This window comes from Sinocyclocheilus rhinocerous, unplaced genomic scaffold (genome assembly GCF_001515625.1).
Source record: "Sinocyclocheilus rhinocerous isolate Xijiao unplaced genomic scaffold, SAMN03320098_v1.1 scaffold580, whole genome shotgun sequence".
NCBI lineage: Eukaryota > Metazoa > Chordata > Actinopteri > Cypriniformes > Cyprinidae > Sinocyclocheilus > Sinocyclocheilus rhinocerous.
The window spans coordinates 996,692-1,009,763 of record NW_015670982.1 but is presented as its reverse complement, the minus strand read 5'-3'; the positions used below and the strand labels follow the sequence as shown (position 1 = coordinate 1,009,763).

The following is a 13,072-nucleotide window of genomic DNA, read 5'->3' as shown; positions in this document are numbered from 1 at the left end:
ATAATGTATTCAATCTCATTTTGTTAAAAAAAGTTGTGAGAAAATTGAATCGTGAAATCAAAATCGTGAATCGAATCGTGAGTTGCGTGAATCGTTACATCCCTAGTCACTAAATGAATCTGAATGAACAGATTCAAATGATTCAATTCCAACCACTAGTCCAACTAAATCAATCAGCTTCTATTACATAGTGCTCATGAACTGGCTCAGATATATTTAGTCACTCACCTGGACTGTCCACCCTCTTGTAGTGGTAGGGATTGATGCACACATCTTTCTGCTTAGATCCAAAGGGGAACTCACAACACTCCAGGGCATTGAGCTCATGGTGTGACTGCAGGTCAGGCCAACGCCATACGCGGCAGTAGATGACGTGAGGCAGCCCTTTCCGGTGTGACACCTGGAGCCTTCCGTCCAGCGAGCGGGGGATAGTGACACAGTTGCTTGGCTGACCGGGGCAGCTGAGTGCCCTCTCCAGCTCCTCCATAGCACCCTTCTTCTTCTTCAGCTTCTTGACCAGAGCATCCACCGCCTTCTCTGCCCACTTCTCTTCTTCATCGCCTTGCTTCCAGCCCAGCAGTCGCTTGACCGCCGGGCTGGTGAAGGAGAAGAGAGAGGTGACGTTCATAGTGGCGCCACGTGCGCCCCAGCCAACGCTGTCACAGTTACTCCGCAGGATTCAGCCACACAGAAACAAGGAATCTCTGCTCTACCTCCTCCAAGAGAATCAAAAACTCAACCACAGCGACACATCAACAGGGGTAATTGCTGAAAGTTGTGTTGTTCCAGATCTAGGTCAGATTGTCAAGTGCACCTGTAAAGAGATTAACAATTCAATCAGACATTTATACTTTGGGATCTGTTTAAGAAATTCCAGCACTGACACTAAAGGCTGGAATACACTACACAAATTTTGCCCAGATTTTTGGCCTGATTTGCAGTCTGCACAAGTCAACAGTTGTTGTTGAAAGTCAGATCCAGACTGTAGATATACACAGAAAATTGTGTAGTGTATGATGTGTAGACTTAAATTTTTTAGCTTCAGACTAGTGTTGTCACAGTCCCAAAATTGCAGTAGTCGGTACCCGACTACATAGTAAAATTCCTATGTGCTCTGTACCATACCTAGCCTATTCTAATTATTTAAATTTTATATTTTATTTACTATAAATTAAATATAAATATTGCATTTATATTTTATTTACCTATTTGAAAAAATAAATATTAAATAAAATTAGTTAAAATTATTAATGCTCTTAATAATTAGTACATAATACATTAAAACAATTGTACTGTATGTAGCCTTCAAATATTGTTCAATTATGTAAACATTGCATTAAAAGATCAAATGAAAGTAATAAAATAACAAAGAAACACATTACAAGTAACAGAACAAGTGGCAGGTCTATTGCACTAACACTGCAATACTTGATGCACAGATCTATTTTAACACATCAGATTTTTTTGTCCTGTTTGTTTGGTTGGTTATCGTAGTGATACACTGCAATTTCAGATTCAGTCCTGTACTTTAATACAGTCCTCCTCCCAAAACTGAAAAATAAAACTTTTATTCAAATTATAGTTTACAGAAACTAAGCAAACAGCGCTCCAATTATAATCAATTAAATTGATATCACTTCAGTTTAGCTGCAGCACAAGCTCACTGACTGAGAGAAAACTCCAGTTGTAATAAAAAAAATCTGTCCATACTGCACAATGAATCCCTTATTTACATCTTGTTTATACTTTTGTTGTTTATAGCGAAACAATTTGCAAGTGAGTAGAGCTCACGCTGAACAAACTGACATACTGAGCAGATTCTGATTTACAAGCTTCAGATTGGCCTCTGCATTCACACTCTCAACAAACATGTCTCTGATTGGCTACAAAAAAGACGCTGCAAAACCACGTTGTAAATAGAAAACTTTGACGCTCTTCACAGAGTGCTCAAATACAGGAGCATTTGAAAGCAGCTGCCTATCAGCAGGTACTGCATCGACCCCGTACTCTGTACTACCGGGACTCCAGAAAGGCCGGTATGGTTATGGTTTTAAAATTTAAGTACTGACTGACTGAAGTACTGGTACTTTTGACAACACTACTTCAGACTATGGCTGTGTCCAAGAGCTGAAAAATTCTGCCTTCACAACGGCAGTAGGAAAGAAACAAGGCACATCCTAGGGCTGGACGATATGGCCAAAATTTATATCACGATATATTTCTAAATTTCGGTCGATACGATATAATTCCGATATCGATATGAATATTTTAAAAAAGCCACAATGGATGTCTGTACCTACAAACGTCTGAAAAATGAATTTGCCAAGTATATAATACCTCCTCCTATAAAACTATATAACATTTTTGAAATAAAAACGGTACAAATAAATTAATGTTCACTTTTTATTTGTATTTAGCCTTCACAAACAAGAAATGTGAAATAAACAAACTATCAAATAAATAAAACTCTCAGACTCACCTTATTAACAATAATATCTTTTCATTTAAACTATAACAGGCGGATTATTCTTATAGATTGAAACAACCAACAAACTGCTTCAGCCTGGATAAAGTAGTGAGCAAATAAAAATTAAATTAAATTAAAAAACGAGTGAGCAACAACAAAAACATATTGCTCTGGCAGGAACAGGAAAGAAATCACCTAATAAAAACTATGCCACTAGGTCAACTAATTATTAATCCTCTGCCAGCAGGAGGCACAGTGGTCATGAACTACTTTATAAGGCATTATAGGAAAGATTAAATGAAAATGACATAGAAACTTTTCTGAAGACAGTCGGTTTCCTTCAGACACATTCATATAAAAAAAAAACCCCGCGCTGCGTTTTGACTGTGAAACATACAGTTCTCATGTTTATTTAACGAAGTCAAAGCCTTTTTGAAAATCTATTTGTGGCGGTCAGTGTTGATACTGTGGCGAGCATTTAAACTGTGTATAACTTACCAATGACAGAGTTCAGTCGGTGCCCGAAGCATTGTAGTCTTGTCCATCCGTTCAACTCAGCGGCTTTGATGATATTGGTCCCGCTATCTGTGGTGATGCAGACCTGGCGGTCCTCGCTGAGTCCCCAGGAGGCGAGCGCATCTGCAAGTCCGGCTGCAATTGCTTCGCCCGTGTGATCCTCCGGAAAGTAGACCGTCTGGAGGCATAAGCTGACAAGATTCCAATCTTTGTCAATAAAGTGGACTGTCAGGCTCAAATATGGTTCCGAGGTTCGACTAGACCAGAGGTCAGCTGTGGTCGCAAAATATGACACTGACTTCAGTTGCTCCTCCACCCTGTCCCTGACTTCACCATAAAGTAAAGGTATAGCTGTGCGTGAAAAATATTTTCGACCAGGGAGCTCGTATCTGGGGTCAATGACTCACATCATTTTCCTGAAGCCCACGTTTTCCACTGTACTAAATGGCATCATGTCCTTAGCCAAGAAGCTTGTAACAGCCTTATGTCTTTATGACATTTAGACTGTTTGTCATAAGGCATGAATGCAGCCATCTGTGTTTGCTGCATGGACTTCTCTTTTGACATAGCTGGTGTTGGGGAGGGGGGGGGTGATGGTGATGGCTCGGGGATAGGTTGGCTTAAACTTTTATGGTGCCTCATCTTCTGACTCTCAGAATGTTCTGTCGGGTGGAACTGCTTCAAATGGTGAAACAGATTTGACGTGTTCCCGCTGCTAGTCGGCACCACTCTCCGGCACATTTTGCAGAGCACCGAAACCTGAAGTTTATCCGATCTTAAAAAGCCGAACCACTTCCACACCACTGAATTAGTCTTTCCTCTCTTATCAACTATTTCGTCTGCTTTCTCCCTACTTGTGGAAGCTCGTTCAGTCACATCTGTATTGCAGTCGGGGGTACTCATCTTGTAGCTAAAACTTGCCGCGCCGGAGCTTAACCAACTACTGCTGAGCGCTGGCTGTGTGTCTGTGATGTACGTCATCCCGCAAGTACCTAATTCTGTTCTGCTCTTTCTGACGGCTGCGCCTTGAACGTCATTCAGTGACAAATGCTAATGTATATCGAAATATCGGAAATGGGTTTAAAAATCATATCACCGTTATTGAAAAAAATTCTAACGCGATATATATTGATATCGAAATATTGTCCAGCCCTAGCACATCCAAACCCTATGATTGTGTCATATCCTGTCTAATGAGATACCTTCGTCCAATCAATTTTTGAAGGCACTACAGATATATCCTTAGCTGCCTATGATATCCCACTTTCCCTTGCGTTTGATAAATGAATTAAAAAATAAAATGGTGCCTGAAAGTTTAGGTTATTAGTAATTTTGTGTGTAAATGTATGTTTTTGAACAACTTTTGATTTAAAGGGGTGATGATATGAGAAACCAAATTTGCCTTTATCTTCTGGCATATAAGAAGTCTTTGTACCATTAAAACGTCCTGCAAGTTTCATAGCTTAAGACGTCCTCCCCATTATAAACGAAGCATTTATTTAATCAAGTTCCAAATATGGCTCGTTGTGGATCCTATGGGGCAAGGTGACGTCACCTAGCACCAGTCGTTTGCATATCTTCTTTTCTTTCTTTCTTTTATTTATTTATTGAGCACTTTCATATAAAATATGACCGCCTCCAGCGCAAGACAACTACGCCTAATTTTGCATCATCGCATCGTTGTCACGCCCACAGGTGTTCAGTCGACGTGTAGCGAGTGGGTCTGAAGAAGTAGCTGTTTACAATAAGATTGCAATGCCACGCAGATGTGCCGTTCCTGGCTGTGGAAAAACAACATGTTTGAATATGCTGCCGAAGGATCCAGACGTCAGGGAAAAATGGATTCAGTTTATTTTTTGCGAACGTCCCAGTCACGTCAGTGTTAATTTATGCGTATGTTCACTACATTTCACGGATGACTGTTTTGAGAACAAATCGCAGTATGATGCTGGCTTTACCAGAACACTTTTGCTCAAAGATCAAGCCGTGCCGACTATTCTGGACACAACAACGACTCCGGAAACTGTAAGTAATGTATTTCATGTAAAAACTACTTTTTAAAATGTTAATTGCAGTTTAATTCATAATGAATAATCACAAGTGTTTTTACTTAGTTTACTTGCATATTGTTTTCAGAGTCCGTCATGCTCAGGCCCCGTGTTAAAAGACGTTAGCCAATCATAACAGTAGGCAGTTACACTGAACTCTTAAAGGGGAAAACCGCCCAAAACTGACTGTTGGAGTCAGAGGATGAGAAACAGGGTGGAAAAAGGTCATAAATCACTAAATTTTTTAAGTTTTTCGTCCAAAAAACTATAGTAATATTATAATTGCACCTAAGGGAACGTAATAAAACAAACCAAAAAACCCATGTCATGACCCCTTTAATTTCTAGCAATAGGAATATACAACAATATATTTTGTATTATATTGATTATTTTACCATTACGCTGCATTAGAAGCCTTTCTGAAATCAGTTTAGTGAGATATCCTCGTGAACAAACGCTTTAATGCCACCGATTCAGAACAAATGACGCAATACATTTTCTACCATGAGATCACTGATGATGATGACATCTTTCTGTTACGGCTTCTCGGAATGGCTGCCTTCAGTTTCACAGCGCAAAGCTTCCAATTACATCGGCTCTACGGTAAGTTCTCAAAATGGCTTTCAGCATATGGGAAGTGGGATGTGTTCATATGGCATGCTAAATGATACTGACATGACACACTGCTGAGTGATGCTGTATAGCACTGAACAATTTCCTGACTCATATCAGTTTCCTCATACGTAAAGGTGCTGCAGCTTATAACAGGATGCCATTCAGGAGACCGCTGTAGGTTTTGAAACATATTATAGGTTCTCGTTAACCATACACTCAGTCAACAGGCAAAAAAAAAAAAGTGTAAAGAAATTAAGAACGGGAGCCTTTCCACATCCTGAGAATAGAGAGGAAACGCATTTATGATAAAGATAAAAGTGTCCATTCAGAGAGATCCCAAAGCAGCCATTCACTAACCAGCATTCAGGGTAATGGGAAGGGAAATAAGAGTGCACAATGCAAGAGTTCACACTTCTTTTGAAGTTACAGTTATGGTTCGGCATAGCATAAAGCATTAGCATTGGGATAAAGCAAGAGGCCTGAAATACATTTCTTGGGGTGGGATGCTTTCACATTGAGTATGATAACCGAACCACTTCTAAGTTGCAAAACATTATTCTTGCTCTTCCTAGACAAAACCTATTTCTTTTTTCCATCTCCTTCCACACATATGAAAAGTCTAAGGTTATTTTGTTTTGCCAAGGACTTTCCAGTCTATCAGAGTCTGAGAGGCAAGAAAGTTTTTTTTTTCTACCGATTCTGTCATTAATTACTCACCCTCATGTCGTTCTAAACCCGTAAGACCTCCGTTCATCTTCGGAACACAAATTTAGATATTTTTGATGAATTCTGAGAGCTCTCTGACCCTCCCATAGACAGCAATGTAATTACCACGATCATATGGCGTTATTTTAATGACAAATGTCGAGAGCAAATAATTGTAGCGCGAAAGCACATTAATATAATGCGCGAACCCATATCTAAATAGTTCTGTCTTAAATCAGAAGATTTAAGATTTAAGATTCAGGTGCGAAAATAATTAATATCTATAGCGCATGAGCACATAGAGATTTGTGAGTGCACAGGACACAGTTTGAGTGAGAGGAGAGACACGTTTTAAGGGCGCGCACTCTCTCCGGGCGAGAGCAGCGTGTATCTGAGTGCACGAGTCCGGTTTTGTGCGAGAGCAAAGGAAATCCGACTGCGAGTTGAGAGATTCGCACTCGCGCATTATATTAATGTGCTTTCGCTACAAGAATGCGCTCTCGACATTTGTCATTAAAATAACGCCATACGATCAAGGTCCAGACACGTAGCAAGGAGATCGGTAAAATAATCCATGTGACATCAGGGGTTCAACCGTAATTTTGCGAAGCTACGAGAATACTTTTTGTACGCAAAGAAAACATAAATAATGAATTTATTCAACAATTCGTCTCCTCCGTGTCACCCTGGGGCCATTTTGGAGAAAATCCACTGAACGTAAACAGCGTATGCAATTCTGTGTCAGCTGCGTCAAGTGACTGGATTATTTTACCGATCTCCTTGCTACATTTCTGGACCTTGATTGTGGTAATTACATTGCTGTTTATGGGAGGTTCAGAGAGTTCTCAGAATTCATCAAAAATATCTTAATTTGTGTTCCGAAGATGAACGGAGGTCTTACGGGTTTAGAACGACATGAGGGTGAGTAATTAATGACAGAATTTTCATTTTTGGGTGAACTATCCCTTTATCTAGGATGAAGCGAGTAGTAGCTGTTATCGTGGACCACAGCAAAGGGGAGGCTAAAAAGTTGCTGCTATATTTAGCATCATCTTGCAGCCAAATACTCATTCAAAACCGTATACTGTTGTCAGGGAGGAGATTAGCAAAGGGCAGGAAGCCCATCACCAATAACCTGCAAGATAGAATATATATATATATATATATATATATATATATATATAGACGAGACAAAAATGTTTCACAAAAAACAAAAACAACAACATGTACTGTACATGATCGGGTGAAAGTCGGCTCCTTATGCCATGTGTCAACCAAAGTGTTTTTAGCCAGCTGAAAACGGCAGGCACTCTTCTGAAAATGCCTCGCTGTGAACGCTTGCGAGCGCTACGGAGGCACTTTGGTTGCTGTGAGACAGAATAGCCGCTGAAGTAATGTGGCAGACGCATCACGAATGAAATGTTGCATGCATTATTTTCCGAATAATTATTGCCGATAGAATATTCGAATATTCGACTATTCGTGCACACCCCTAATAATAACATGAACATTGAGAAAGAAAAATGACAGACATTGAAAGAAAAAGTAGCAAATCTGAGATTCTGATATCAAAGTGACGATGTAATATTATAAGGAACATATTATGACACACTAAACTCTCTCTAATGACTTAGACTAAGGGGAGGAGAAACTCTTCAACACCTTTGTGTGACTGTTACAAGGATCTCCCTGACACATCAAGAGCCTCTTTATCTTTAAGTATCACAGGCAGGCAGGGGCTTCTCATTGTCAAAGGCTGTAGGCCACTTCAAACTCAAATACACATGCAGCTGTTCCCTTAGGGAAGCTGTCATACATGATGAAAGCACCCTTTCCGAACCCAAACACCACACAGATCGGGTATTCCCTCAACAGGTACTGTCTGAACATCCGTAGACGCTGTTCTCACACCAGGCCCTTGGGTTTGGTAAGATCTTTTGGTCTGTCAGCTGCCTTGTTTAATTGCTTTTCATGTTATTTGGAGAGGAACCCCACAGTCCAAACATTTAGGCATTAAGGTATTCAAAGGCTGTCGGAGTGATGGGAATTGATACATATTATTAAGGATTCATAAAATCTGACCACTAGTCTGACCACACACTTACATAAAAGGTCAATATATACCATTGTATTGACTCAGACAATGTTAGTTTGGGCTGTCTGGTGCCCAGTCAAAACAACCAATATTTAAAGGCAAGTGCACTGTTTGGGCCAATTGCCTAATGCACAGACATGGGATCAAAAAATTTGGTGGAGACGAAATGATCGTAAGATGAGCATAAAGGGGTCTTGTCAGTGAACTGTGATTGAGTAGGCCTACTTGCTGCTTGAAAAATTGCGCAAAAGGAAAAAAACTGCAGTTTCGGTTCCACATTTGCAATGCAGGGCAGCCATTAAAATGCAATCATTGCGCATTCAGCTAGTGCTCTCCAGGCCTGAGTGCATGTAAATATTAGATTAGCATTAGCTTGAGGGTTGGTGCAGCGGGCAGAGCTAATGTGGCTCCCATCACGCAACTTTGACAGCCTTGACCCCCCGCATCATCTCCATGTATCATTTTGCGCTGGTTCAGTGCCGTTAATCAATTTAGGAGGCAGTAACGATGCTTTCTCGGCCCTCCCAGGGGACTCTGCATTAAAAAGAGCTTACATTATTTATCAAGGGCTGGATCTGGGGCCCTCCATTAAGCGCCAGCTCTATTGCAATGTTCTCTAATAAAAAATTAAAAAACAAGGGTTTAGGGTTGGACAAATGGAGAAGGAGGGATACAGAGAAAGTGAAAGTGAGAGAGACAGACACTCTGAACAAGAGCAAGTGCGCTTCAAACTCCCTGTGATGCCACTTTTAAATCAATCTGGCCAAAGGTTCATGCACAACAGCTAATGCTCTGTAAACTGATGGCTAATTGTTTGTTCTCAGTATATTGTGAGTCACTGTGGAGCTTCGCTGATACTATGAGCCAAGAAACCACAAAAGAAAGTTGGCCTGTTAAACTTACGGAAAACAGGCATTTCACATTAAATACATCCCAATGCAGTTAGTGCGCAATCTGTGCATACAGACCTGATCATGTGATGGATACATTCACTTTACACTTTGCAAACAGAAAGCAGGGACACTATGTTGGTCTGTGAACAAAAATGCCTACAACTATAGCAGTTTTGTTTGTTTGTTTATTTATTTATATATATATATATATATATATATATATATAAGAAATCCTAAAATGCTATAAAGCAACATGGTATGTTATGAATCAAATCTTTATTTACTAAAGTGTTTATCCACAATGCAAACTGTCAATGTAAAGTTGTCTGTAACAACGTGAAGACGAAAAACAAAACGTGAAAATTACAGTCCATAATAGAAAATCAATCATATTTTCTACAAACGAAATGTATAGCTAAATCAATGAATGTTATTTCAGACAGTCTTTATGAAACCATTCAATGTCACGTTGTTAATGTCAAGAATCAGCTTAAATAGGCATTTATTAATGTAAAACAATTTATTATTCGTTAATAACCCAGTTTATTGTGTTTCTGAGTGTGAGAGCCCATGGAACTATATTATCCTGTGGCGTCGGTGGCGGAGGGAGACCATCTAGAGTAGCAATGCTGCTCGCGCAGATTACGTCACGCGGTTGGCGACAGAATGTCTGAGTGAGGCGCGAGTAAACTGCACGTGAATGTGAAATCTGGGAAAACACTGCGAGCTGAGAGCGCGTTTCAAGAAGTGTGCGGAATTATAAAAAAATTCAAATATATCAGAAAGACATATTAACAATCTGTTTTTTTATCTTGTAATTGGTAAAACGATCATCATTATAGTTAGCCTATTGCTTATTTTTGTTTTGTTAATTTTTGTTGATTTGTGCCTTGCAAGGGCCATGAACAAGAGCAAGTGCGCTTCAAACTCCCTGTGATGCCACTTTTAAATCAAACTGGCCAAAGGTTCATGCACAACAGCTAATGCTCTGTAAACTGATGGCTAATTGTTTGTTCTCAGTATATTGTGAGTCACTGTGGAGCTTCGCTGATACTATGAGCCAAGAAACCACAAAAGAAAGTTGGCCTGTTAAACTTACGGAAAACAGGCATTTCACATTAAATACATCCCAATGCAGTTAGTGCGCAATCTGTGCATACAGACCTGATCATGTGATGGATACATTCACTTTACACTTTGCAAACAGAAAGCAGGGACACTATGTTGGTCTGTGAACAAAAATGCCTACAACTATAGCAGTTTTGTTTGTTTGTTTATTTATTGTATACATGCCTCCTTCTCATAATAATAACAGCAGCGACAATGATAATAATAATAATAAAAACAACTTTTTACGTCTGTGAACAATATATCAGATATCTTATAATATGCTACACGATTGTGATAATTTCCAACTATAGTGGATGGGCAGAATGATGATGATGATGATTTATTATTATTTAACAACAACAATAATGGAAACAATTTTCTAAAATGTAATTACTTTTATTTTTTACTTTGTATTTATTTTATTAAAATAATGAATAAAAATAAATACATAAATACAAAGTTTTAAAAGTTTCCTACATTTTTATGAAGCAAAAGATTAAGTGTGACTCCATGCACACACAAAAGCTATCTGGAAATGTAAAGAAAATTCATAAAATTGTATGTATTTCATTTCAAAATATGTAGGTCACTGTACAAACCTCATTCATTTAAGATTTGATTTTCAAAATTGGGTACCACAGGGGGTCTGCAAATTACTGTTTGATCCCAAACTAATTTTTGTGACAAAAATTTAAATATGCATTTATCAAAATCACAATGTCAACAATGTTCAATGAAAACTGGCTCAGGTCTCACAGGCTCTTCATGCATCATGGCGTCGGTGGCGGAGGGAGACCATCTAGAGTAGCAATGCTGCTCGCGCAGATTACGTCACGCGGTTGGCGACAGAATGTCTGAGTGAGGCGCGAGTAAACTGCACGTGAATGTGAAATCTGGGAAAACACTGCGAGCTGAGAGCGCGTTTCAAGAAGTGTGCGGAATTATAAAACAATTCAAATATGTCAGAAAGACATATTAACAATCTGTTTTTTTATCTTGTAATTGGTAAAACGATCATCATTATAGTTAGCCTATTGCTTATTTTTGTTTTGTTAATTTTTGTTGATTTGTGCCTTGCAAGGGCCATATTAAATAAGCTGCATCTTACTTATTTTCACTTTATTTATTTGCATAGCTTCTTATCAGACATTTTTTTTTACAGTAGTAACTGCATTGGATTCATTTTCATATCACCAAATTTTTCTTCAATGTAAATAAGTAATAATTTGCATGTAAGATGCACTGAGACAAACTCAAAATATCATTCCTAAATAAAAACAAAAATTAAAATATGCATTTATCAAAATCACAATGTCAACAATGTTCAATGAAAACTGGCTCAGGTCTCACAGGCTCTGCATGCATCATGTAAATATTCACTGTAAGTGACGTGTATGATTTATTGCCATTTTTGAACAACCAAAAAAATCCCCTCCAACTGCACAATAAACCGAAGTGGGTGGTAAAGCACGGAATGTATAATGTAATGAATAATATATAAAGGAATGACTAAACAGATTTTAACCCATTTGTGTGGATTCAATAATCAAGGTCAATACTTGAATTAAAAAGTATATAAACAAATACAACGTAAAAAATTTAATATTTTTTATATTATTGAAACTGACGGCAAACATCAACAACAGCACAATCATCATGTGACAGTCAAACAAAATGTAACAACAAGGTGATGTGCAGACACACCACATGAACCATGGCAAATACTGAGTGAATTACTCTCTTGAGTAGTTATGAAGAACAACCAAGTTGGATGCTTCATCCCTGTGCTCAATGAGCGATAAACACTCGGTAAGAAGTTATAAATTGCGCGTTCCTTCTAAAACCATTTACAGAAGAGCCGTTTGTAATTTCACAGTTTGTTGACGCGTTTAAATTAAAAAAAGTAAAGTTTACTGTACCTTGTGCGCCACCTCGACGCGATCCTTCACAGCGTTCATACAAGCAGACTTGTACTCTCGCCTGGCGTCAGTGTGTCGCGGACCGCCGCACCCTCCGCACTAAACTCGTATCACGCCGCGGGATATTGTGAGGGGCGGTGCGCAAGTCCTAACAAGTCCTACTTTTTTACACATTCAACGTTTTCAAAGTACCGTGGAATGAATTATGTAACATTGTAACAATGTAGCCTACTCTTTCTAGGGCCAGAGGAGGCCAGTCTGTGGCCCATCATGGCACTGTCCTGGGTAGGACCATGGGGAAATCATGTGGTGCAGTGAGCGTATCAAGTCCTGATGCTGTTAATTCAGCTCAGCAAACAACAATTGAGGATGTGATTTATCACTGCGCAGTACAGTAGGGTACGAGTCCGAATCTCTAACCATTAGGCCACGACTTCCCCCTATAATAAAGCTTTCCAATCACAACATGCTAAAACGTGAGTATATCATATCTAGCAGCTGTGCATAGTGTATTTAAATTATGCAGTTATTTTATAGAAATGGACTAGACCAGGGTTCCTCAAATCTTGCCCTGTAGGGCCAATGTGCTACAGAGTTTAGCTCCAACCCTACTCAAACTCACCTACCTGTGATTTTCTAATGATCCTGAAGACATTGATTAGCATGCTCTCGCCTGGCGTCAGTGTGTCGCGGACCGCCGCACC

The 13,072-nt window shown here is 39.2% G+C and overlaps 1 protein-coding gene across 1 annotated transcript; it reads right to left on the bottom strand.

The window, feature by feature from the left end:
• Positions 1-220: 220 nt before the first annotated feature.
• Positions 221-12,435, bottom strand: LOC107734545 (mothers against decapentaplegic homolog 1-like). The gene is made up of 2 exons (XM_016546534.1): positions 12,369-12,435; positions 221-814 (listed from the first exon to the last, which is right to left on the bottom strand). The coding sequence occupies exon 2, from the start codon at positions 626-628 to the stop codon at positions 221-223; it is 408 nt and encodes a 135-aa protein (XP_016402020.1). The 5' UTR covers positions 629-814; positions 12,369-12,435.
• Positions 12,436-13,072: the final 637 nt, after the last annotated feature.

Excerpts from the sequence above, each read along its gene's own strand:
- LOC107734545 (XM_016546534.1), bottom strand. The coding sequence starts at position 628 with ATGAACGTCACCTCTCTCTTCTCCTTCACCAGCCCGGCGGTCAAGCGA.